Here is a 27,381-nt window from a genome sequence, read left to right as displayed (position 1 = left end):
GGCTGGAATGCAGTGGTGCAATCACAGCTCACTGCAGCCTCAGACTCCTGGGCTCAGGTAATTCTCCTGCCTCAGCTTCCCAAGTAGCTGGGACCACAGGTGTGCACCACCATGCCTGGCTAATTCTTGTATTTTTTGTAGAGACAGGGTTTTGTCATGCTGCCCAGGCTGGTCTCAAACTGCTAAGCTCAAGTGATCCACCTGCCTTGGTTTCCCAAATGCTAAGATTATAGATGTGAGTCACTGCACCTAGCTAAAACTCTACACTTTTACCTCATCTTCTTGTTTTCTAACATTTTGTTGTTTCTATTATATATTATATTACTAGTTATGTCTCAAAAAGTTTAGTTATTATTTTTTGATTGGCTCATCTTTTCATCTTACTACAGTTAACAGTGTTATAATATTCTGTGTTTTTCTGTGTACTTACTAATACTAGTGAGTTTTGTACCTTCAGATGATTTCTTATTGTTCATTAATATCCTTTTCTCTGAGATTGGTGAGCTCTCTTTAGCATTTCTTGTGAGACAGGTCTGGTGTTGATGAAATCCCTCAGCTTTTGTTTGTCTGGGGAAGTCTTTATTTCTCCTTTACGTTTAAAGGATGTATTTACTGGATACACTATTCGAGGACAAAAGTTTTTTCCAGCCAGGCATGATGGCTCACACCTGTAATCCTAGCACTTTGGATGGCTGAGGCGGGCAGATCACCTGAGGTCAGGAGTTCAAGATCAGCCTGGCCAACATGGTAAAGCCCCGTCTCTACAAAAATACAAAAATAGCCAGGCATGATGATGGGTGCCTGTAATGCCAGCTACTCGAGAGGCTGAGGCAGGAGAATCTCTTGAACCCGGGAGGCAGAGGTTGCAGTGAGCCAAGATCAGGCTACTGCACTCCAGTGTGGGTGACAGAGAAAGACTCCATCTCAAAAAAAAAAAAAAAAGTTTTTTTTCTTCAGCACTTTAAATATGTCAGAGAGTGGCCTATAAGGTTTCACTGAAAAGTCTGCTGCGATTACAGGTGCCTGCCACCACACCTGGCTAATTTTGTATTTTTAGTAGAGACAGGATTTCACCATATTGGCCAGGCTAGTCTTGAACTCCTGACCTCAGGTGATCCACCCTCCTCGGCCTCCCAAAGTGCTAGGATTACAAGTGTGAGCCACCACACCTGGCCCGCATGTACACTTTAAATGCGTGAATTGTATACTATGTGAATTATATTTCTTTTCTCTTTTTTTTTTTTTTTTTTTTTTTTGAGACGGAGTCTCGCTCTGTCGCCCAGGCTGGAGTGCAGTGGCACGATCTCAGCTCACTGCAAGCTCCACCTCCCAGGTTCACGCCATTCTCCTGCCTCAACCTCCCGAGTAGCTGGAACTACAGGCGGCTGCCACCGTGCCTGGCTAATTTTTTGTATTTTTAGTAGAGACGGGGTTTCACCGAGTTAGCCAGGATGGTCTCAATCTCCTGACCGTGTGATCTGCCCACCTCAGCCTCCCAAAGTGCTGGGATTACAGGCGTGAGCCACCGCGCCCGGCCTTTTTTTTTTTTTTTTTTTTTTGAGACAGACTCTCACTCTGTTTCCCAAGGTGGAGTGCAGTGGTATGATCTTGGCTCACTGCAGCCTCCACCTCCTGGGTTCAAGTGATTCTCGTGCCTCAGCCTCCCAAGTAGTTAGGATTACGGGGGTGCGCCACCACACCTGACTAATTTGTGTATTTTTGGTAGAGATGGGGTTTCACCATGTTGCCCAGGCTGTTCTCAAACCCCTGACCTCAGGTGATCCACCCACCTCTGCCTCCCAAAGTGCTAGTATTACAGGCATGAGCCACCATATCCAGCCTTGAATTATATTTCAAAAAAGGTGTTTAAAAAAAAAACCTAAGGCTGGGCACGGTGGCTGAAGCCTGTAATCACAGCACTTTGGGAGGCCGAGATGGGCGGATCACAAGGTCAGGAGATCGAGACCATCCTGGCTAACACAGTGAAACCCTGTCTCTACTAAAAAATACAAAAAACTAGCCGGGCGACGTGGCGGGCGCCTGTAGTCCCAGCTACTCAGGAGGCTGAGGCAGGAGAATGGTGTAAACCCGGGAGGCAGAGCTTGCAGTGAGCTGAGATCCGGCCAGTGCACTCCAGCCTGGGCGACAGAACGAGACTCCGTCTCAAAAAAAAAAAAAAAAAAAAAAAAAAAAAAACTAAAAGAAAGGCCTCAAAACAATGATATAAGTTTCCACTTTAAGAAACTAGAAACCTAGGCAACATAATGAGACCTCATCTCTAATACAAAGAATTTAAAAAATTGGCTGGGTGTAGTGGTGTGCACCTGTAGTCCCAACTATTTGGGAGGCTGAGGCAGGAAGATCACTTGAGCCTGGGAGGTTGAGGCAGTAGTGAGCCATTATCACACCACTGCACTCCAGCCTAGGTGACAGAGTGAGACCCTGTCTAAAAAAATAAAAAAGAAAATAAATTTAAAAGTAAAAAACAAAGAAACTAGAAAAAGAAATTAAACCAAACTCAAATAGAAGAAAATAAAGAGCACAAATCAATGAAATTAAGAACAGAAAAATTAATAGAAACATCAATACATACTCTAAAGACATTAAAAGGATAATAAGGCAGTGGTAGGAACAACTCTATACCCAAAAATTTGGATTTAGATCAAGTGGAGAAATTCCTGGAAAGACACAAACTACCACAGTGTATTAGTCTGTTCTCACATTGCTATAAAGAACTACCCAAGACTGGGTAATTACTCTAATAAATTACCAAGACTGGGTAATTTATGAAGAAAATGGGTCTAATTGATTCAATTCTGCAGGCTGTACAAGATGCATGGCTGGGCCGGGTGCGGTGGCTCACGCCTGTAATCCCAGCACTTTGGGAGGCCGAGGCGGGCAGATCACAAGGTCAGGAGATCGAGACCATGCTGGCTAACACAGTGAAACCCCATCTCTACTAAAGATTACAAAAAATTAGCCAGGCGTAGTGGCAAGCGCCTATAGTCCCAGGTACTCGGGAGGCTGAGGCAGGAGAATGGCATGAACCTGGGAGGTGGAGGTTGCAGTGAGCCGAGATTGTGCCACTGCATCCCAGCCTGGGTGACAGACCAAGACTCGTCTCAAAAAAAAAAAAAAAAAAAAAGATGCATGGCTGGGAAGCCTCAGGAAACTTAAAACTGTGGCAGAAGGCAAAGGGGAAGCAGGCACATCTTAACATGATGGAAAAGGAGAGAGAGCAAAGGGGAAGGTGCCACACACTTTTAAACAACCAGATTTCACAAGAACTCACTCACTATCATGAGAACAGCAAGGGCAAAATCTGCCCCCATGATGCAAGTACTTCCTACTGGACCCCTCCCCCAACACTGAGGATTACAGTTCAACATGAGATTTAGGTAGGGACACAGAGCCAAACCATGTCATTCCACCCCAGAGCCCTCCCAAATCTCATGTCCTTCTCACATTTCAAAACACAATCATGCCTTTCAAATAGTCCACCAGTCTTAATTCTTTCCACCAGTAACTCAAAAGTCCAAGTCCAAAGTCTCATCTGAGACAAGGTAAGTCCTTTCTGCCTATGACCCTGTAAAATAAAAAACAAGTTAGTTACTTCCAAGATACAACGGGTATACAGGCATTAGCTAAATGCTCCCATTTCAAATGGGATAAATTGGCCAAAACAAAGGGCCTACAGGCCCCATGCAAGTCTGAAACCCAGCAAGGCAATCATTAGGTCTTAAAGCTCCAAAATAATCTCCTTTGACTCCATATCTCACATCCAGGCCACATTGATGCAACGGATGGGCTCCCAAGCCCTTGGGCATCTCTGCCCCAGTGGCTCTGCAGAGTACAGCCCCTGCAGCTGCTTCCACCGGTTGGCATTGAGTGCCTGCAGCTTTTCAAGGTGCATGGTGCAAGCTGTCAGTGGATCTGCCATTCTGAGTTCTGGAGGGCAGTGACCCTCTTCTCACAGCTCCACTAGACAGTGCCCCAGTGGGGACTCTGTGTGTGGGTTCCTACTCCACATTTCCCCTCTGTACTGCTCTAGTAAAAGTTCTACATGAGGGCTCTGCCCCCATAGCAGACTTCTGCCTGGACACCCAGGTGTTTCCATACAACCTTTGAAATCTAGGCAAGGCTCCCAAGCCTCAATTCTTGTCCTCTGTGCACCCTCAGGCTTAACACCATGTGGAAGCCTTGGTGGTTTCCAGCTTGCATTCTCTGGAGCACTGACCTGAGCCATATCTGGGGCCTTTTTAGCCACAGCTGAAGCTGGAGTGGCTGGTATGCAGGGTGCCATGTCCTGAGGCTGCACAGAGCAGCAGGGCCCTGGGCCTGGCCCATGAAGCCATTCTTCCCTCCTAGGCCTCCAGGCCTGTGTTGGGAGGGGCTGCCATGAAGGTCTCTGAAGTGGCTTTGAGGCATTTTCCCTATTGTCTTGGCTATTAACATTTGGCTCCTCTTTTCTTATGCGAATTTCTGCAGCTGGCTTGAATTCCTCCACAGAAAATGAGTTTTTCTTTTCTATCACATGGTCAGGCTGCAAATTTTCCAAACTTCTCTGTTCTGCTTCCTTTTTAAATGTAAGTTACAGTTTTAGATCATCTCTTTGCTCACGAATATAAGTATACACCATTAGAAGCAGCCAGGCAGGCCTAGGTGCAGTGGCTCAAGCCTGTAATTCCAACACTTTGGGAGGCCGAGGCAGGTGGATCACAAGATCGGAAGTTCGAGACCAGTCTGGCCAACATAGTGAAACCCTGTCTCTACTAAAAATACAAAAAAAAAATTAGCCAGGCGTGGTAGTGTGCACCTGTAATCCCAGCTAGTTGGGAAGCTGAGGCAGGAGAATCATGTGAACCTGGGAGGCGGAGGTTGCAGTGAGCCAAGATTGCGCCATTTTACTCCAGCCCAGGTGACAGTGAGAGACTCTGTCTCAAAAAAAAAAGAAAAAAAAAAAAAAGCAGCCAGGCCACATCTTGAATGCTTTGCTGCTTAGACATTTCGGCCAGATACCCTAAATCATCTTTCTCAACTTCAAAGTTCCACAGATACCTAGAGCAGGGGAACAATACTGCCATTCTATTTACTAAAGCATAGCAAGAGTGACTTTTACTCCAGTTCCCAATAAGCTCCTCATCTCCATCTAAGACCACCTCAGCCTGGAATTCATTGTCTATATCACTATCGGCATTTTGGTCACAACAATTTAACAAGTCTCTAGGAAGTTCCAAACTTTCTCTCATCATCCTGTCTTCTTCTGAGCCCTCAAAAGTGTTCCAACCTCTGCTCATGACCCAATTTCAAAGCTTCTTCCACATTTTCAGGTATCTTTATAGCAATGGCCCACTTCTCTGGTACCAATTTTCTGTATTAGTTTGTTCTGACATTTGTCCTGCTACAAATAACTACCTGACTGGGTAATTTATGAAGAAAAGAAGTTTAATTGACTCACATTTCCACAGGCTGTATAAGCAGCAAGGGGAGGCCTCAGGTAACTTACAATCATGGTAGTAGGTGAAGCAGAGGCAGGCACATCTTCATATGGCAGAGCAGGAGAGAGCAAAGGGGAAGGTGACACACACTTTTAAACAGCAAGATCTTTTTTTTTTTTTTTTTTTTTTTTTTTTTTTTTTTTTTTGAGACGGAGTGTCACTCTGTCGCCCGGGCTGGAGTGCAGTGGCCGGATCTCAGCTCACTGCAAGCTCCGCCTCCCGGGTTTACGCCATTCTCCTGCCTCAGCCTCCCAAGTAACTGGGACTACAGGTGCCCGCCACCTCGCCCGGCTAGTGTTTTGTATTTTTTTAGTAGAGACGGGGTTTCACCGGGTTAGCCAGGATGGTCTCGATCTCCTGACCTCGTGATCCGCCTGTCTCGGCCTCCCAAAGTACTGGGATTACAGGCTTGAGCCACCGCGCCCGGCCTAAACAGCAAGATCTTATGAGAATTCACTATCATGAGAACAGCAAGGGGGAAGTCTGGCCCCTGTGATCCAATCACCTCCCACTAGGTCCCTCCCCCAATATTGGGAATTACAATTCAACATGAGATTTGGGTGGGGACACAGAGCCAAAATGATATTATACAGCTTAAGAAAGATGAAATAACCTGGTTAGTTTGTATCTATTATAGAAATTAAATTTATAATTTCAAACCTTTTAGCAATAAAAACTACAGGTGCAGATATCTTCACTGGCAAATTCCACCAATTATTTAAGGAAAAATATCAACTCTACACAAACTCTTTTAGGCTATAAAGAAGAAGAAACACTTCCCAATTCGTTTGCTAAGGTCCTCATTACCTGGCACCAAAACCAAAAATATTACAGAAAAAGAAAACTAGAGGCCAATATCTGTCATGAATATAGATGTGAAAATTCTCAACAAATTACTAGCAAATTGAATCTAATGATACATGAAAATAATAAATCATCATGGCCAACTAAGGTTTATCCCAAAGGCTGGTTCAGCCTTTGAAAAGTCAATCAATGTAATCCACCATATTGACAGGTATAAATATGTAACAATACATAACATTTTTGTAGCAAAAACAAAGTCAAAAGAAAAATGATAAACTGGCAGAAAATATGTGTGACATACATCACCAAGGGGCAAAAATCCTAATTTATATGAAGAACCCTATAAAATATTGACAATGTCCAAAAATCTTATAGATAAATGGAAAAAAGATATTTGAACAGACAGTTCACAAATAGAGATTTTTTTTTTTTTGAGACAGAGTTTCACTGTGTCACTCAGGCTGGAGTGCAGTGGCATGATCTCAGCTCACTGCAACCTCTGCCTCCCAGGTTCAACCAATTCTCCTGCCTCAGCTTCCTGAGTAGTTGGGATTACAGGTGCCTACCACCACGTCCCACTAATTTTTGTGTTTTTAGTAGAGACACAGTTTTGCCACGTTGGCCAGGCTGTTCTCAAACTGCTGACCTCAGATGATCCACCCACCTTGGCCTCCCAAAGTGCTGGGATTACAGGCGTGAGCCACCACACCTGGCTGAGATATTAAAAGATGTACCAGAAACATGATGTTTAAGTTCACTTGCAATAAAAGAAAAGGCAAATTAAAACTACTATGAGACTCCATTTCTAATTGATCACATTGCAAAGATTCAAGCGTCTGACAATCCCCTCTGGTGGCACTTTTACATATTGTTGGTGGTTCACTTAGGGTTTTTTTTTTTTTTTTAGACAGAGTGTCACTCTGTTGCCCAGGCTGCAGTGCAGTGACGCGATCTTGGCTCACTGCAACCTCCGCCTTTTGGGTTCAAATGATTCTCCTGCCTCAGCCCTAGCTGGGATTACAGGTATGTGCCACCATACCTGGCTAATTTTTGTATTTTTAGTAGAGACACAGATTCACTATATTGGTCAGGCTGGTCTCGAACTCCTGACCTCAAGTCATCCACCTGCCTTGGCCTCCCAAAGTCCTGGGATTACAGGTGTGAGCCACCGCGCCTGGCCTGATCTTAACATTTACTCATAAAAAGGTGTTTTCAGAACCCCAGAGTTAGGACCCCCATTCAAAGGCTGCATCAGGTCCTAAAACTGCTTTGTCCTGTTCTGCCTCAGTTACATGAGCAAAGATGATAGGAAACTTTTCAGCGACAAGATCTCAAAGTCATTTCTCTGTTGATTTTTTAAAAATCCCCTTAAATAAGTAAGCCATTGTTGAAAATGTGCTCACTCTTAGGTATTAAACAATAAACATTAGTCTTGCTTATTGACTGTTACACATGAAAACATGCTACAAGTTTAGAATTTGGAAATGAACCAGCAGAGTCTGGGGCTCAAAGAAATCTCCCTCTTTGCTTCCTCCTGCCAGCTATCTACTCTGTGTCACTTGGCTAGTCCTGTACATTTCAAACCTGCTGCTCTTCCATTACCCAGATACTTCTGGTGCCAGACACTATTGAACACGGATATATTGTGATACATCCTTTAATCCCGCACCTTTACAGTAAACCTATCTTTACCAAATTGCGGCTCGTGCTGGAGGCCAGCTGGCTATGAAACGGTGAATGAAAGCAACGCTTTCTTGAGCTCTGCTTCTTCAGTTTAAAGGCGCCTAGGAATCAGTCAGGGCCTTGTTCAAATGCAGATTCTTTTTTTTCTTTTTGAGATGGACTCTTGCTCTGTCACTCAGGATGGAGTGCAGAGGTGCAACCTTGGCTCACTCCCAAGTTCAAGCAATTCTTGTACCTCAGCCTCCCGAGTAGCTGGGATGCCTGCCACCAAGCCTGGCTAATTTTTCTTTCTTTCTTTTTTTTTTTTTTTTTTTGGTAGAGATGGGGTTTTACCATGTTGACCAGGCTGGTCTCAAACCCCTGACCTCGAATGATCTGCCTGCCTTGGCCTCCTAAAGTGCTGGGATTAAAGGCATGAGTCACTGTGCCCAGCCTCAAATGCAGATTCTGATTCAAGTAGGCCTTGAGAGGGTTCTGAGACTGCATTTCTACCAAGCTTGTGGCTGATCCACTGACTAGGCTTTGTCAAGGAAGGGGCCATGAAAGAAATTTGGGTAGGCTCCCCAAGGTTGGTGACACAACTCAGTCTTCCTACCCTATCCAAATCCCCCAACCCCTCCACATTCAATCACCAACCCTCCTCTCTACCTCCCCTGCTCTAGTTTAGACCCTGATCACCCTCACAGGAATTATTGCAAAACTCTGATTTATCTCCTTGCCTTTTTTTCCTCTTTAATCCTGTTTTTGAGGTTGCACAGGGATCTTTCTAAGATGCAAAACTTGGCCAGGCATGGTGGCTCATGCCTGTAACCCCAGCACTTTGGGAGGCTGAGGTGGGTGGATCACCTGAGGCCAGGAGTTCAAGACCAGTCTGACCAACATGGTGCAACCCCATCTAGTAAAAATACAAAAATTACCCAGGTGTGGTGACACACACGTAATTCCAGCTACTTGGGAGACTGAGGCATGAGAATCACTTGAACCTGGGAGATAGAGTATATTAGTCTGTTCTCATGCTGCTAATAAAGACATACCCAAGACTGGGTAATTTATACAGAAAAGAGGTTTAATTGACTTACAGTTCCACATGGTTGGGGAGGACTCACAATCATGGAAGAAGGTGAATGAGGAGCGAAGTCACATCTTATATGGCAGCAGGCAAGAAAGCTTGTGCAGGGGAACTCCCATTTATAAAACCATCAGATCTCATGAGATTTATTCACTACTGTGAGACCAGTATGGGGGAAAGCACCCCCATGATTCAATTATCTCCACCTACTCCCACCCTTGACACATGGGGATTACTACAATTCAAGGCAAGACTTGGGGACACAGAGCCAAGCCATATCATTATGCCCCTGGCCCCTCCCAAATTTCATGTCCTTCATATTTCAAAACCAATCATGCCTTCCCAACAGTCCCCCAAAGTCTTAACTCATTTCAGTGTTAACCCAAAAGTCCATAGTCCAAAGTCTCATCTGAGACAAGGCAAGTCCCTTCTGCCTATGAGCCTGTAAAATCAAAAGCAAGTTAGTTACTTCCTAGATACAATGGGGATACAGGCATTGGGTAAATACAGCTGTTCCCAATGGAAGAAATTGGCCAAAACCAAGGGGCTACAGGCACCATGCAAGTCCAAACTCCAGCAGGGCAGTCATTAAATCTTAAAGCTCCAAAATGGTCTCCTTTGACTCCATGTCTCACATCCAGGTCACACTGATACAAGAGGTAGGTTTTTATGATCTTGGGCAGCTCCACCCTGTGGCTTTGCAGGGTACAGCCCCACTCTTGGCTGCTTTCATTGGCTGGTGTTGAGTGTCTGTGGCTTTTCCAGGCCACAGCTTTCCCAAAGTCCAAGCTGTTGGTGGTCTACCATTCTGTGATCTGGAGGACAGTGACCCTCTTCTCACAGCTCTACTAGTTGGTGCCCTCGGCTCACTGCAACCTCTGCCTCCTAGGTTCAAGCAATTCTTCTGCCTCAGCCTCCCAAGTAGCTGGAATTTCAGGTGCACACCACCTCACCTGGCTACTCTTTGTATTTTTAGTAGAGACGGGGTTTTGCTATGCTGACCAGGCTGGTCTCGAACTCCTGCCCAATACCAGGTTGAAGCTGCCAAAGTTTGGGGCTTTACCCTCTGAAGCAATGGCCTGAGCTCTACACTAGCCCCTTTTAGCCACGGCTGGGACACAGGGCACCAAGTCCCCAGATTACACAAAGCAACGGGGTCCTGAATCCAGCCCAGGAAACCATGTTTTCCTCCTAGGCCTCCAGGCTTGTGATGAGAGGGGCTGCCATGAAGACCTCTGACATGTTCTGGAGACATTTTCTCCATTGTCTTAGTGATTAATGTTTGGCTCCTTGTTACTTATGCAAATTTCTGCAGTGGGTTGAATTTTCCCCTCAGAAAATGGGCTTTCTTTTCTGTCGCATCATCAGGCTGCAAATTTTCCTAACTTTTATGCTCTACTTCCCTTTTAAACAGAAGTTCCAATTCCAAACCATATCTTTGTGAATACATAAAACAATTTTTTTTTTTTTTTTGAGACTGAGTCTCACTTTTTTTCAAGTCTCGCTCTTCTTTTTCTTTCGAGACTGAGTCTCACCCAGTCTGGAGTGGCACAATCTTGGTTCACTGCAACCTCTGCCTCCTTAGGTTCAAGCAATTCTTGTGCCTCAGCCTCCCAAGTAGCTGGAACACCACCTCACCTGGCTAATCTTTGTATTTTTAGTAGAGATGGGATTTTGCTATGTTGGCCAGGCTGGTCTTGAACTCCTGACCTCAAATGATCCACCTGCATCCCAAAGTGCTGGAATTACAGGCATGAGCCACCACGCCTAGCCAAGACTAATGCTTTTAACGACACCTAAATCACCTCTTGAATGCTTTGCTGCTTTCTTCTGACAGATACCCTAAATTATCTCTCTCAAATTCAAAGTTTCACAGATCTCTAGGGCAGGAGCAAAATGCTGCCAGTCTTTTAGTGCTAAAGCGTAACAAGAGTGACCTTTACTCCAGTTGCCAACAAGTTCCTCATCTCCATCTGAGACCACCTCAGCCGGGACCTTATTGTCCTGATCACTATCAGCATTTTGGTCAAAGCCATTCAAAACTCTCTAGGAAGTTCCAAACTTTCCCACATCTTCCTGTCTTCTTCTGAGACCTCCAAACTGTTCCAACCTCTACCTGTTACCCAGTTTCAAAGTTGCTTCCACATTTTTGAGTATCTTTAAGGTAGCACCCCACTACCTGGTACCAATTTACTGTGTTAGTCTGTTCTCACACTGCTGATAAAGACATTCCTGAGACTGGGGAATTTATAAAGGAAAGAGGTTTAATGGACTCACAGTTCCACATGGCTCGGGAGGCCTCACAATTGTGGCAGAAGGCAAATGAGGAACAAAGTCACATCTCACATGGTGGCAGGCAAGAGAGCTTGTGCACAGGAACTCCCATTTATAAAAGCATCAGATCTCGTGAGACTTATCCACTACCATGAGAACAGTATGGGGGAAACTCCCTCCATGATTCAATTATCTCCACCTGGCTCTGCCCTCGACACGTGGGGATTATTACAATTCAAGGCGAGATTTGGGTGGGGACACAAAGCCAAACCATATCACGGAGGTTGCAGTGAGCCAAGATTGCACCACTGCACTCCAGCCTGAGCGACAGAGTCTCTGTCTCAAAAAAAAAAAAAAAGAAAAGAAAAAGAAAAAAGAAAGGGAGAAAGAAAAGCAAACCTAGTCAAGGCCCAGTCCAGCTTTGGCCCTTTTGATGGCTACCGCCTTTCCTTAAGATAAAGTCCGAACTCCTGGACTAAGCCCATTGGCCCTCTCACAAGCTGGGCCCTGCCCGCCTCCCCCATATCCCAGTAACATCACCTCGCTCTGTGTCTCGGCAGTGTGGGGCTGCCTGTGGTTCCCACATGCCTTTCCACGTGGTGTGCCCTCTGCCTAGAATGTCCTTACTGTGGAGTCCTAGCAAGGGAAAAGGAGCTAGGCTTAGCGGGACCAGGGGAAAGCAAAAAGAGAAAGCAGATAAGCTGTAAGTCAGCCTTTGTTTATGGTCCAGGACACACAGCTCTCCTTCACGAATAATTCACAATCTTCCTGCACCCAACTTATCAGCAGACCCTTGGCTGATAGAAAAATGCAAGTTAGCTCACTGCAACCTTGGCATTATCAACACTGCACAAAGCTGTCTTCAGCACACAGCACAAGAGCATACCGTAAAATCTCCAGAAAGCCTTCGTCTCTTTGCAGTCAGCTCTTCACTTGCTGACCTGCCCATTGCTTCCTTGCAACAGGTTTTCCTAGTTTCTCTAATAAATCTGCCTTTCCTTACCTACAACTATCTTAGTAAACTGTTTTTACTACCCTCACGACAGTGGCCCCAGAAAGTCGCCACATGCAACATTTCCCACCTATCTGCAGGACAAGCTTTTATTCAGCATGAAGTACTCTGGCCAAATGTCACATCTCCAGCAAAGCCTTTCACAATTCCCCAAAAGAAGTTAAGGTGTAAACACACTCTCCATTGTACTATTTCTGTACCTTATAACATGCTTTCCAAGATGCTGTCCTTCCTATGTACCATCAAGCTCTTAAAATCAAGGGTCACATCTAGTCTTCATTATGTTGTCACTGAAGACACAGTTCTGAGCTGACACATAGCTTTACAATACAGCTTATTTCTTCAGTGCCTGTGATCAGGAAGAGAGAGCATGGAACCATTCAGGATGCCTGGCTCTTAGTCCCAAATCTAAATTTGCTCAGCCAATTTAGGCAGATCACATTAATTAGACTCTCTTTTCCCTTGAGATGTTATGATAAATGATAGTATAAGTGAGAATGCTTTGAAAAATATCAAGAGCTACAAATGTAACAATTTAATAATTTCAATGATCAAAAAAGCCACTTTTCATTGAACACTTAGGATGTACCAGGCGCTTTACATAGATTGTTCCTCATTCTGACAGCATTCCTGGGAGGGAAGTAGCAGGAGCCACATTGTGTAGACAAGAAAACCATTGCTAAGAGACATTAAGAATTTATTTCAAGCCACACTGCTAGTAGACGGCATAGCCAGGACTCAAATCCATATCTCTGGTGACCCCAAATTTATGCATTTTCTAGTAAGGTTTCATGTAAGGTTGTCTTATTACATAAAACTATACTGTATGGCCGGGCGTGGTGGCTCACGCCTGTAATCCCTGCATTTTGGGAGGCTGAGGCAGGTGCGTCACTTGAAGTCAGGAGTTCAAGACCAGCCTGGCCAACATAGTGAAACTCTGTCTCTATTAAAAACACAAAAATTAGCTGGGTGTGGTGGTGCACACCTGTAGTCCCACCTACACAGGTGGCTGAGGCAGAATTGCTTGAATCTGGAGGCCGAGGTTGCAGCAAGCGGACATTGCGTGAGAGTGAGACTCCGTCTCAAGAAAAAAAAACTGTATTGTATTATCCAGTTTCAGATGCATCTAGCATCATAATACATGATTGAACTTTTATTATTTTTACCTTTTTGCATATAACTTTTAAAAATGCAGATGGTTCAAATTTATCTGTGATTATTTCTTACTCCTTTTTTTTTTTTTTTTGAGACAGTGTCTTGCTGTGTTGCCCAGGCTGGGGTGCAATGGCATGATCATGGCTCACTGCAGCCTCGACCTCTTGAGCTCAAGTGATCCTCCCACCTCAGCCTCCCGAGTAGCTAGGACTACAGGTGCACACCACCAAACCCAGCTAATTTTTAGATTTTTTGTAGAGACGGGGTCTCACTATATTTGCTCAGTCTGGTTTTGAACTGGGCTCAGGCAGTCTCCTGCTTTGGCCTCCACAAATGTTGGGATTACAAGCATTAACCACCACACCTGGCCTCTTACTGTTTCTTTTTTTCTTTTTTTTTTTTTTTTTTTTGAGACGGAGTCTCATTCCGTCGCTCAGGCTGGAGTGCAGTGGCCAGATCTCAGCTCACTGCAAGCTCCGCCTCCCGAGTTTACGCCATTCTCCTGCCTCAGCCTCCCGAGTAGCTGGGACTACAGGCGCTCGCCATCTCGCCCGGCTAGTTTTTTTGTATTTTTAGTAGAGACGGGGTTTCACCGTGTTAGCCAGGATGGTCTCGATCTCCTGACCTCGTGATCTGCCCGTCTCGGCCTCCCAAAGTGCTGGGATTACAGGCTTGAGCCACCGCGCCCGGCCTCTTACTGTTTCTTGAGAGCAGGTTCGTGTCTTGTTTGAAGTGCTTATCATAATGTTTAGCACTTAGCAGAAATTCTATAATGTTTATTTTTAAATTTTTAAATACTGTTAGTCTTTAGGTTCAACCATATGAAATTGCCATTTTTGTAGGCCCAAATTTGACAAATATCAGCATTTTCATGATTTAAACTATATCCTTAAGAAAAAGTTAAAGGAAAAATAAATTCGTTGAAAATATGTTTACTTGAGCATCCTGGTTTCCAATATTACGTGTATACTTCAGCATTTCCGTGTTTTTTTGTTCGTTCGTTTGAGACAGAGTCTTGCTCTGTCGCCCAGGCTGGAGTGCAATGGTGCGATCTTGGCTCACTGCAACCTCTGCTTCCTGGGTTCAAGCGATTCTCCTGCCTCAGCCTCCTGAGTAGCTGGGACTACAGGTGCGTGCCACCACGCTTGGCTAATTTTTTTTTTTTTTTTTTTTAGTAGAAACGGAGTTTCACCGTGTTAGCCAGGATGGCCTTGAACTCCTGGCCTCATGATCCACCCAAAGTGTTGGGATTACAGGCGTGAGCCCACTGCGCCCAGCTGTATTTCCATGTTTTAGTGTATTATTTCCTATTCTCAAGAAAAAAAAAAATCTTTGAAATAGGTTGAAATGTTCCCCAAAATATCAGTGTCACATTAACAAGCAGCAGGTTGAAACATAGATACTCTCCTATGCCTTGCATCCCAAAGGACCCCAAATCCTTTATGCTTTTCCTGAATTTGACAATAATATTAATTCCCAATTTTTTTTTTTAGATGGAGTCTCTCTCTGTCGCCCAGGCTGGAGTGCAGTGGTGCAGTCTTGGCTCACTACAACCTCCGCCTCCGGGGTTCAAGCAATTCTCCTGCCTCAGCCTCCTGAGTGGCTGGGATTACAGGTGCATGCCACTATGTCTGGCTAATTTTTGTATTTTTAGTAGAAACAGGGTTTCATCATGTTGGTCAGGCTGGTCTCAAACTCCCGGCCTCATGATCCACCCGCTTTGGCCTCCCAAAGTGCTGGAATTACAGGTGTGAGCCACTGCACTCGGCCTAATTTCCAATATTTTAAGAATGTTCCAGCCCAGCATGGTGGCTCATGCCTGTAATCCCAGCATTTTGGGAGGCCGAGGCAGGAGGATCACTTCAGCTCAGGAGTTTGAGATCAGCCTGGGCAACATAGCAACCTTGTCTCTACTAAGAATTAAAAAATTAAAAAAAAAAATTATCCAGACATGGTGGGGCTCACCTGCAGTCCTAGCTACTAAGAAGCCTGAGGCAGGAGGATCATTTGAGCCCAGGAGACCGAGGCTGCAGTGAGCTGTGATTGCTCAGCCATTGCATTTCTAGCCTGGGCAACAGAGCGAGACTCTGTTTCAAAAATAAATAAACAAAAATAAATAAATAAATAAATAAATAAATAAAATAATGTTCCAAAACGTCAGATCTGTGACAATATAAAACGATCATAGAATATAGTCTTTTGCGGCCAGCCATGGTGGCTCACACCTGTAATCCTAGCACTTTGGGAGGCCGAGGTGGGCAGATCACCTGACATCAGGAGTTTGAGAACAGCCTGGCCAACATGGTGAAACTTCGTCTCTACTAAAAATACAAAAATTAGCTCGGTGTGGTAGTGCACACCTGCAGTCTCGGCTACCTGGGAAGCTGAGCCAGGAGAATAGCTTGACCCCCGGGAGACAGAGGTTGCAGTGAGCCAAGATTGTGCCACTGCACTCCAGCCTGGGCGACAGAGCAAGACTCAGTCTCGGGAAAAAAAAAAAAAAAAGAAAGAAAAAAAAGCTATTCCCTCACCCCACCCAAAGTTGTAGGAACAATTTAGAAATTAGAAATGTAGTAAAGTAGAAATGCCATTAGCTAACACTGCTGAGTCAGTATTTTCTGAGAGGGTAGAAAATTCCTTTATCAGAAGAATACAAAATACTGCTTCTATCCAGGAAGCGATGTATTAAGCAATAGATACATTTATATCCAGAGATTAACAAGGAAAAAAAAAAGAGATTAACTTAAAAATGAAGAGTTAAGGTTCAGATGGATGGAGTGAAAGCCAAGAATGTTCTGGAAGGATGGAGGGGGAGTGGGACTCTCTGTGTAGTGGTCAGTGGAGGGTCTGTGCATTTGCTCCTTGAAGCTTATGCCCCAGCCCGATGGAGACTTCGGGAAAACAGTTTTTTATTAAAGCAGGGGTAGCAGAATGGGGCGGAAGATGAGGAAGAGACAGTGATTATGTATCTCTACAAAGCTTTATGGCTTCCACAATCTTTTTACATGCATCACCTTGAGCTTTAATATTGTCTTGTCAAGTCATATGGGGAAAATGGTCTTATCCTGATTTTGCAGATTAAGTGACTTCTAGGAGGTAACGTGTCCAGGCCATCCAGTCCTTTGAAGCCTTCCAACCCTGCTACCTGGGGCACCATCCAGTGTACCTGCCCCATTGCCTCCTAGGGAACAAGGGAGCTGAGTTAGATCCTTTGAACAATGACCGGCTGGTGGCGTGGTCAAGCCACGGCATGGTGGCAGATACATCAATGATTATGAAGCAACACAGCAGCTAACTGACCCCAAAGCAAACATTCCTGACATGGCTGTGGCCCAGGGCCTTGTCAATGTCCCCAGGGGAAAATTCCCTCGCTAGGATGGGAAAAGTCTCACAACTGTCAAAAGGCATTTGTCCACTGTATTTCTTAGTGTGAGAGAGTAAGCTTACTCAATAAATATGTGTGTGTGTGCATGTGGTTTTTTTTTTTTTTTTTTTTTTTTTTTTTTTTTTTTTGAGACAGAGTCTTGCTCTGTCACCCAGGCTGGAGGGCAATGGTGCAATCTCAGCTCACTGTGACCTTCACCTCCCAGGTTCGAGTGATTCTCAGCCTCCGGAGTAGCTGGGATCACATGTGTGCACCACCATGCCCAGCTAATTTTTCTTTTTCTTTTTTTTTTTGGCCAGGCTGGTCTGGAACTCTTGGGCTGACGTGATCCACCCACTTCGGCCTCCCAAAATGCTGGGATTACAGGTGTGAGGCATTGCACCTGGCCTCAACAAATAACTTTAAAGATCCTTCATCCTTGTCTTTCCAAAAAATTTGGAAAAATAACTTTGGCCGCATCTGCACCCCTTACTTTTTTGCTTGCTTCCAAGCAAAGAGTGGTGTTTGTACACATTATACCTATTTTTGAACTAACTTAAATTATGAGCAACTAAGGAACATTTTTTAAATAAAAAATTTTTAGCCGGGCGCGGTGGCTCACGCCTGGAATTCCAGCACTTTGGGAGGCCAAGGCAGGTGGATCATGAGGTCAGGAGATGGAGACCATCCTGGCTAACACGGTGAAACCCCATCTGTACTAAAAAATACAAAAAATTAGCTGGGCGTGGTGGCAGGCGCCTGTAGTCCCAGCTACTCGTCAGGCTGAGGCAGGAGAATTGCGTGAACCCAGGGGGCGGAGCTTGCAGTGAGCAGAGATCACGCCACTGCACTCCAGCCTGGGCTACAGAGTGAGACTCCGTCTCTTAAAAAAAAAAGATTTTTATTTCAGATAAAATTAATATTTCCATAATTAGGATACACACATAATTAGCAAACACATTCTTGAGTCCATTGTTTAAGGTTTATTCTATAAACGACTTCCATGAATATTAGAGTTCCTGAATGTCATCTGAATATTTGTCTACACACTTGTGGGCAGCTTCTGTAGCCTTTTTTTTGTAGAAATTCCAGTTTTTCTGAATTCTTCCTTTTCCTTCAGGTATTCCATTTTGTATTGTTCATAAAAAGCTGGGTCATTATAGTGAGCTGTTAGACATTCTTTCATTGCAGAATTTTCTTTCCAGCATTTTACTACCATAAGGATTGCAGAGTTCTTGCAACATTTGGTAAAATCTTGAACTTGTCAGAAGACCTCTCTCTGGTCTTTTCTCTCATTATTTTAGGGATCAAAACATCTTTTTCGACATGTCTGAGATGCTGCTCCAAAAACCTGTAGTGTTTTCCCATTGTTTTTGGTATAAAAACCAAACTCCTTGAAATGGTTTACAGGACATTTCATGGTTCACAGCTGAAACTGCTCCACAGCTATGGCACACACTCCTCTTTGATCTCAATTCTTCTTTCTTGTGGTCTTTGCTTAAGCCACTGTTCTTCAAATTTCACAGAGCAATCATTAGAGTTGTTAAATTAATCCGCGTGGTGGAGAGCCATCGCTGCGGGTTGAGAAGCAATTAAGGAACTCTTCTAATGAACTTCTGGTGCACAACAAAACCATGTGGTCTCGAAATTTCAGTTCCTCCGCAGTCCCCCATTGTCTTTTATGCTACCCCGCCTTCCACAGTCTCTAGGGACCCTTAACCGCCCTCCTTGGCTCTCAGGCCATAATCTCACAACCCTCCCCAGCCCAACGGGGTCTGCCAGCGCTGGGCTGTAATACCACGCGCCACCAGCAGATGCCGCAACCCCAACACTTCACAAAGCCGACTTTCAAAATTACCACCGAGCCTGTCGGCAGCCATTTAGTGCCTGCTGTATACTTGCCAAGCGCTACACAGGGCGCTTCGGGTCAACCCCGCACCGGTTGGCCCAGCTGGGAAATGCGGCGATCGTGTGGGTTAAATTAGTAAAATGGTCTACAGTGCTTTGAACAATGACCGGCTGGTGGTGTGAAATTATTACCAGGCCGAGACCAGCCTGGAGCCGGCTCCTGCCTCGTGCCGTCCCGCATGGAGGTCCCGCCCCTGGGCTTGCCTTCCAGCCAGTTGGGGCCTTTGCCCTTTTTCTGTCGCCTGCCACTAAGCTGCTGCTAGGAACCCCGGCTGGAATTTAGCTCGCCTCCGGCAAAGTGGTGGGGGCGGGCCCGGGTCGGGGAGGCCACATCACCTGCTTCCTGCAGGAACTTTTAGAAGGCAGGCAGCCCGGAACATGGCACGGTGGGGCACGGTAGGGCGCGATGGGCCGCGCCCCTATGGCCTAAACTCAACATAAACTTTCCCCCTTTGCCCTCTGGCCCGGCCCCAGGGTCGGGGCGCGTTTCTCGCGCCGGGCACAACCGTGAGAAGCGCGGGTTTGCGGGGCCTCTTGGCTGTACCTGGGGCTGCACCTGCCAGGAGTCCGCAAAGGCGCAGGGCCGAGCTCCCCAAGCCCGGAACGGGCGGTGGCCTGGCGGCTACCTCGGAGAGCAGAGCAACCTCGGAGGACAGGGCGTCCCAGCTCCCGGCGCGCACCAGCGCCCGCGCGCCCCAGTCCGCACGTGGCGCTCGGGCCCCGGCTGCAGGCGCACGCGCGCAGGGAGGCGCCACGTGCTGGGGCTCCACACGCCGGGAGGCTGCGCTCAGCGAGGGCACGCGGTCCCACGGGCGGGGAACCGGGCGCCGCGACCCACCCGCCGCGGGCCACCAGCCTCCTCCCAGCGCCCCGCGTAGCCGCGTCCCGCGCCCGGGCTCTCGGGCTCCCGGGCTGGCACCGCGAGGCGGCGCGCCTGTCGCCCAGGGCCGCCGAGGGGCGGGGCCGCCCGCATTGTTCCTCCCCGAGCGGCGGGCCCTCCCCTTCCCCCAGACCCGGGCGGGGCGCGGGGCCGCCGAAGCCGCGGAACGTGGGCTCGCGCGCCCCGCCTTTGTCTCCCGGGCGCGAGCCGCCGCAGCTCCGCGCCCGGTGCTCGCTGCGGAGCCGTTTTGCGCCGCGGCGCGGGGGAACGGGGACTCGGGGCGGGAGGTGCGGAGCCGGCGGGCGCAGCCTCAGCATGGACGTGACCGTCTCGGAGCTCCTGGAGCTCTTCCTGCAGAGCCCGCTGGTGACATGGGTGAGTGTGCCTGGCTCCCCGCCCCTTTGTTGGTGCACCGGCTCCTCTCTAGCCCGGCAGGGGGACGTCGCAGACCTGACTCGGCCGGGGCCCCGGGTGGCCCCGGGCGGCCCCGGGCCGCTAGGGACGCAGCAAGTGGCTCCCGGCCGGGGTTGGGGCCGCGTCCTGGAGTCCGGAGCTTTTAAACTCTGGAGCCGGCGCCCCTGTTCTGCGTCCTGCGCGGCACCCCGCCGCGCTTTCGGCCGGGCCGGGAGCCGGGCGGGTACACCTGTTCCCGCCGGGGCGCTAGGCTGGCGGCCTCGGGGCGGACCGGGTCCCAGTGGTCACTCCTGTCCCCGGGGTTTAGCCACTCCCGAAGAGGACCCCATTCTTCGCAACCAAATATCTCGTGTAGTTTTTCTGAATCCCTCAGACCAGCCGGTGGATGGCGGTGACGGGTGGGGAATGGGGGCGCCGAGTGGGAACGTGAACAGACTGGGGTGGGCGCACTGATTTACAATGGATTTGAGACGTGAGGCATTTATTGAAAAGTCCTGTCTTTTTTTTTTTTTTTTTTTTTTTCCTGCCCTGGAACGCAGGAGAAAAGTGGCGAGGAAGTTTTCCTCCTCCTGTCCCGTGTCTGTTGCCCGGCGCGGGGAGGGGAGAGAGGCCCTGGGAGAAGGCCGGGCTCGGTCCCTGCTGAAGGGTGGGGTGGGCGTGGGGGACCCTTTTCTGCTCACACTGACCCGGCCCGTCTCTGCCTGGGAGAGCTTTGGACCGTTTGTGCGCTTGGGGTGACTTCCTGTCTTTCTCTCCTCGTCCCCCTCCCGGCAGGTGAAAACTTTTGGCCTGTTTGGAAGCGGCAACCAGGACAACCTGACTATGTACATGGATTTAGTGGACGGCATCTTTTTGAACCAAATCATGCTGCAAATGTAAGTTACCTTCTTCTCGGAGAAAGGAAAGAATGGTGCGTTAGAAAGTTTCAGAGTAGAAAAGGAGTGGAAGGTTGCATGGCCGAGTGTGTGTGGGGTGGCGGGTGGTTCTCTGAAGATAGAGACGCTGGTATCTCAGTATTAACGTGCCTAGTGGCGTTAATACTGAGTATTAGTATTAACTAATACTAATAGGTGTTTGAAGAACTCCAGGACAGTGGGTCGGGCAGTTCGTTTGATGAAGGAAATTTGGAATTGAGTGACTGCCGTTTACCTGGTGGAGATGGTGCAATTGACTTCAAACTCAAGGACTTAATTGTGGTTTGAGCAATGAAATGAAAAAGTCCCCTTTTGAAGGGCAGGGAACTGTAACGGAGAGTGTCTGGTTACAGGAAGTGTCGGGGTGGGCCCAGGCATCCGAGGGTTACTATAAAGTTTCATTTTAGATGAGGTCGCCTGTGTTTCTGACCTCCTTTACATTTCATCTTCCTTTTTTAGTTGCCCCAGAGCAAGTGCAATTGATTAAGTCCCACTCTATGGACTGAGTTTAAAGTCACAGTGTTAGGAGGGGCCCAGGGAGTCAGAGGCCTTGGTGCTGTTTGTTTGGAAGCATGCAGCCTAAACAGGGTCTTGGTAGAAGTTACTCTTGCCAGCGACTACATCTGACCACATCCTTTCCTGTTGCTGAGTTGTGCATGGCCTGTTTGATTGACAGCTTGCCACAGTGTAGGTGTTGGCTCCTACCTTTGCATTCTGTTTTTAACTCAGAAACTGCAGGGAACATCGGAACTGTGTGTCGGGATGATTCACAGGCACTTGAAGCAAAATAAAACATCCTGATGTTCTCTGTGGATCAGCCTTGTGTGCTCACCTATTCACCTAGGACTGAGCAGCTTGTCATACTGGAGCATAAATCTATTAGCTAATGAGAGATCAGCTTCATTCGTGGCTCACAAAGGCAGAGGAGCAGTTTGCATTGGCATATCCAGAAAGTGGCTTAAATAAATTGCCTTAAATGGCCTGTTTAGAAAAAAATAATTGAAGAACCTTGCTCTTTTTTTTTTTTTTTTTTGGAGGCGGAGTTTCGCTCGTTGCCCAGGCTGGAGTTCAATGGCTCGATCTCAGCTCACCACAACCTCTGCCTCCCGGGTTCAAGCAATTCTCCTACCTCAGCCTCCCTTGTAACTGGGATTACAGGCATGCGCCACCACGCCCAGCTAATTTTGTATTTTCAGTAGACACGGGGTTTCTTCATGTTAGGCTGGTCTCAAACTCCCAACCTCAGGTGATCCGCCCACCTTGGCCTCCCAAAGTGCTGGAATTACAGGCATGAGCCACTGTGGTGCCCGGCCTCCTTTTGTTTTAATAAGTCATTTGATGTCACCCTGTTTAATGGTTTTGTTGTGTTTTGTTTTTTTTTAAGGTTCACAGCCGTGGGTGTAGGAAAAAAAGTCACTACCAATCTTACCAATCTTCAGAGTTTAATTAGATTCAAAAACATAAATCTGTTGCCAGCTTTGGCAGCACTTCTTATATAACTTTGTTGAAACTGAATTCTCCGGAAGCTGTCTCGTGACATATTCGAGTTCTGGCCACTCTCCCCTCATTCTGTGAGACCCTGAAAATTACTGGATTCCATTGGCGCAATGACTGGTGAAACTTCAACCTGTCCTTACCCAAGCCCAAGACTGTTTAATTAAAAAAACCAGCAGTATCCCCAGCCTTTTCATTCAGCTCCTACACCCAGGCAGAAGGGGGAACAAAAGCACTAGAACTGTTTCTCTTTCTTCCCTGACCTTTGGAATTCCTGAAGCGTTTCCCACTTGCTTGTAAATCAGGAAAGCCTGTTGGACCATTCCTTTGAGAAATGCCAGCTCATCACTTGTTCGCATTTGGCCTGTGGCTAAATTCAGGGGAGGGGCTTCTCCCCTTCCCTGGCAATTTTAGATGTTCTCTCTGTGATACGCCAAGGTAATGATTCCAGAAGTGGGAACTGGTAAATTGTAGCTCTTAAGACTTCAAGAAGTGCTTCTGGGTCCCTCTGGATGGCTTGGGCACAGAGGAAGGGCGCATGGGGAGGCGGAATGGCTGGCTTTCCAGAAAAGAATGAGGAAAGAGAAGAGAGTGGGTGGGCATGGTTTCCTGCATGGGTGATCAGGATCACCCAGTTCCAGGTGATAGAAGTCGGAATAGTGTTTTTGCATCTGGAAGTGGTGAGGATTGACTGGAAGGGACCCGGGGGTCCTTTTCGGGGCAGTTGAAATGTCCTTTAGAGTGGCTGGAATATGTTTCATTTTCCAAAACTCCTCAAATGATAACTGTATGCATTTCATGCTATGTAAAATTACCTCAACTAAAAAATGAACCCTGGCCCGCATCAGTCAGCCTACATAGCCAGCTGGGGTTCAAAGCCTTGGCCTCCCTCTTACCAGCAGTGGGACACTGGGTGCGTTGCTCAGTGCCTCAGTTTCCTCATCTGTAAAATGGGATGTAAAGTACCTTCCTTAAGAGATGGTTGTGAGGACAGAATGAAACCGTGTGTTAACATTTAGCTATTTGCCTATGTAGGTGCCATCTTAATCCAGAAAGGATTTGAGGCACCAAGTAAAAGTTTTTTTAAAATGTTTTTCCGGCCTACCTTTTCCCCTACATTCTTAGATCCTTGGATTACCCCACAGCTCTCAGCCCTTAGCCCTCTACCAGTGATATCTAGGGCAACATTGGACCCTGTGACCCAAGTCCTAGCCCCGCGTTTAGACTGTACTGCACTTGAGCCTCTGTTTTCGCTTCTGCCAAATGGCAGCATGCCACTAGCCAGCAGCTAAGGGGTAAGGCTGTTCTGCCTCATCTTCCATGCCAGTAGCTACTAGACTGTGCTGTTTGCCTGTTTTGATTCCTTTGCCCCAAGTTCATAGGACCTGAGGAAATCGCATTGAGCAGCACTGCTAACAGAGCTCAGATAAGAGGCTGTTACCTAACACCTCGGAGCCTTGTGGAGGTTGGCTGGGGGTCACGTGACTGCACCTGGCCATTGTCTCCAGCAACCCGAGAAGGCTGTTAGTAGTCTCTTGGCCCTGGTCTCCTGGTGACACCAGCACCTGGAAGCAGGGAAGCCCCATAGGTTCAGTTTTCTGGGGAGGCCCGGGGCTAGGAGAATTCATGAATGAAAGTGAGGCTTTCAGTGGCCTGGAGGGAGAGGTCTGGGGATGCCTGCTCAATAGCTCCTCTGTCAACATGGTGTCTCTGGTACCTACCAGCACCCGAGAGAAAAAGTTTGCTATGGTTAACTTTGGACACCTTTTTCATTCTCTTGTAGGAAAATTATTTAAGAGCCTTAACCCTAGCATCAGGCAGACAAGTTCAAATGCCCACTCTGCCACTTCCTAGTGTTATTATGTTGGGCAAGTGACTGAACCTCTCTAAGCCTTGATTTCCTGATCTGTAATAAGGGGATGGTGTTTTATCAATTTGAGGGAGGTTTAAATAAAACTGTATGTATAGAAAAAGCCTAACATATGTCTATCATTGTGCAGATGAGGCCCAGATCTGAGTTTGTGTGTGTGCCTGTGTGTGTGACGTACGTACGTGTGCCCGTGTGTGTGACGTACGTACGTGTGCCCATGCCTTTAGTACTGTACATCTGTACTTGTGAGGGTGAACCATCCAGTTTGATGCAGTGGCTGAACCTGGAACGTGGCACTAGGGCTGAGAGCTTGTGCCCTTTAAGTTCAACCCTATTTGTTTAGGCTCCTTTGTGACCCCTGGTGCTAGCTGCAAAATTCAGGATACTGTGTTAATTATTCATAGGTTAGAAACATCCTCAGGGAAATGGAAGAGTTTCTTTACCTTCCAGAAAGCATTTGAAGGGTAACTTTTCCCCCAGTGCACTTGAAGGAGAGTTTATGTTCCTCTTTTGCAGATGTAGAAGCTTAGGAGAAAAGGGCAAATTTTACTTTTTGGTTGAATGAATTTGTATTGGCGCAAAAATCTTGGGAAAAAACAATTTTTATTTACGAACTTCAGTAATTTCCATCTTTTGGCTGCAGTATATGACACATGGGGGCTTTGAGTCCTTAAAAATTACACAAACAGGCTGGGTGCGGTGGCTCACGCCTGTAATCCCAGCACTTTGGGAGCCCAAGGTGGGCGGATCATGAGGTCAGGAGATGGAGACCATCCTGGCTAATATGGTGAAACCCGTCTCTATTAAAAATACAAAAAAAATTAGCTGGGCGTGGTGGCGAGTGCCTGTAGTGCCAGCTACTCGGGAGGCTGAGGCAGGAGAATGGCATGAACCTGGGATTGGGAGGTTGCAGTGAGCCGAGATCATGCCACTGCACTCCAGCCTGGGCAACAAAGCGAGACTCCGTCTCAAAAAAAAAAATACGCAGTTTATGTTCATCCTAGAATAGGAACATATACAGATGAGCAAAATAAAAGTTGACCTGATTTTACCATGTGGATGTAGCGATGTCAATATTCTAGTACCTTCCAAATGTTATCTGTGATATATATTAATACGTGTCCTTAATGTATTAATATTTTTATACAGATATGGACTCATGCTATTATTTTTTAGCATGGGTCCATATTTGTATAAAAATACATTAAACATGGATAAAAATATTTAGCATGTTTTTTAACCTGTGATAAATTACAGACATCTCTCTGTGTCAATACACAGTTTCTTGATTTAGCTTTAAATTTATGAAGTTTTTGGAATATGACCAAAAGTTGGGGGCTGGCTTTCCCAAAGGAGGGGGCAAGGTTATTGTAAGCCTGAATTATAACTCTCTTTAAAATTCTAGCAAGAGTTGGTTTCCTTTTCTTTTTTTTTTTTTTTTTTTTTTTTTTTTTTTGAGATGGAGTCTCACTCTGTTGCACAGGCTTGAATGTAGTGGCTTGATCTCAGCTCACTGCAACCTCTGCCTCCCAGGTTCGGGTGATTCTCCTGCCTCAGCCTCCTGATTAGCTGGGATTACAGGCGCATGTCACTATGTCTGGCTAATTTTTGTATTTTCAGTAGTAGAGTCAGATTTCACCATGTTGGCCAGGCTGGCCTCGAACTCCTGACCTCAAGTGATCGTCCCACCTCGGCCTCCCACAGTGCTGGGATTACAGGCATGAGCCATCGTGCCCGGCCAGCTTCTTTTTTTCTAGTGGGAAATTTTTATGAAAAGGAATCCCTGGGGGCCCACACTTTAGACTTGGAATTCTTGGAACTCTTCAAGTTCCGACCAGCTACCATGTCTGTGTCCTGTCCTGTCATCCTGATACTAGAGTGCTGGCCTTTTATGTTTTAGGACTATCATGTAAAGATGATTGTTCTGGATGACAACTTTTGGGGAAGTGCAGTTGTGTAACGGTTATAATAACATCTTCCTGTGGTACAGAAGCAAGTGCAGTCCAAGTTTGCTAATGCAGACGTGGGCTTCATGGAACCGTATAGCCTTTGAGGGCCGGAAGGATTCTGTAGCCATTTTGCAGCTGAGCACACTGAAGCCCAGGGAACTTTGGCTAGGCTTGGGACCTGGACTAGAACCCGTGTCTCCTGACTCCCATTTCCTACAGCATGGAAAGGTGAGGGTTACGGGAGTGCTGGGCAGAGTGGAGATTGAGATGTGCCTGCCTTAACTGTAGTTGAGGCTTTTGTTTTGATTAGTGTCTTGATAGCCTCTCTTTACCCAGAAAGGCTTAGTTAAAGGAGGGCGTACTAATAATCACGATAAGTAGCTTAATTACTCATACAGTAAATGTCAGGGTTTTTAGTGTTGTTTCAGTGAGCTGTTTCTTCCAAGAACTGGGGAGAACAAAAGCAGGGATGGTCAGAGGCTTCTATGCTGTGATGTGAGGGGACTCCCAGGTTCCCGACCCTGAGTGTATGCTGTGCCTTTGCACGTGCTGGAGATGTCCACGACGCATACTGAGGTTTTCGGCTCCTGGCACTCCTAGGGTGGTCCCATCTGACTTCAGTGAAAGATGGGACTACAATGACAAAGGCGAAAAAAAGAAGAAACAAAAACAAAACAGAAAAAGTGCTTCATGTTCTCTGAGTTCTGCTATTTTGAGAAGCGCATTCGTCACTGAAATTGATTTTCGTCTTTTAAGGTATCTACAGTAAAGGGAGGAGAATTGTACCTTTAAAATAAATTACTTTATAATGCCAGGAACACTTCTGTAGCTAAGAATGCCTTTGCAGTTTAAATTCTGAATGCCTCTTCTTTTCCTGAATTAATTTTCACAGAACTCTTAACCTTTATTTTCTCAGTTATGCATGACTCCAAGAGAAACACGTAACACGTAAGTGATTTGGCCACACTCCATCACTGTACTTCCAGAAACATTTGAAACGATTTCGATCTTTAGGGTTTTTTTTTCTTTGTCAATTTTCTACTAATTATTGGCTTTGAATGAACCAGATGGCATTGAGATTGATTTCCTTAAC

At 46.6% G+C, this 27,381-nt stretch overlaps 1 protein-coding gene and 1 pseudogene across 10 annotated transcripts in view; one reads left to right on the top strand and one right to left on the bottom strand.

The window, feature by feature from the left end:
• Positions 1 to 17,822: 17,822 nt before the first annotated feature.
• On the bottom strand, positions 17,823 to 18,372 carry LOC107130287 (COX assembly mitochondrial protein homolog pseudogene; annotated as a pseudogene).
• A 1,460-nt stretch (positions 18,373 to 19,832) lies between these two features.
• Positions 19,833 to 27,381, top strand: part of CCDC88C (coiled-coil domain containing 88C) — a 149,728-nt gene continuing 142,179 nt past the window's right edge. For 5 of the 10 annotated variants that reach the window (XM_045396885.2, XM_005562032.3, XM_073998103.1 and 2 more), the window contains exons 1-2: positions 19,833 to 20,022; positions 20,836 to 20,936. In XM_045396885.2, coding sequence (XP_045252820.2) covers positions 20,019 to 20,022; positions 20,836 to 20,936 — 105 coding nt within the window. In that variant the 5' untranslated portion in view covers positions 19,833 to 20,018. Of the gene's footprint in view, positions 20,023 to 20,117; positions 20,534 to 20,835; positions 20,937 to 27,381 lie in introns of those variants that run through there. The other 5 variants (XM_005562035.5, XM_005562034.5, XM_045396883.3 and 2 more) reach the window with 4 other exon arrangements.

This window comes from Macaca fascicularis, chromosome 7 (genome assembly GCF_037993035.2).
Source record: "Macaca fascicularis isolate 582-1 chromosome 7, T2T-MFA8v1.1".
Classification (NCBI taxonomy): Eukaryota; Metazoa; Chordata; class Mammalia; order Primates; family Cercopithecidae; genus Macaca; species Macaca fascicularis.
Note: the sequence above shows the minus strand (reverse complement) of the source record. Positions and strands in the feature narration are given on the sequence as shown.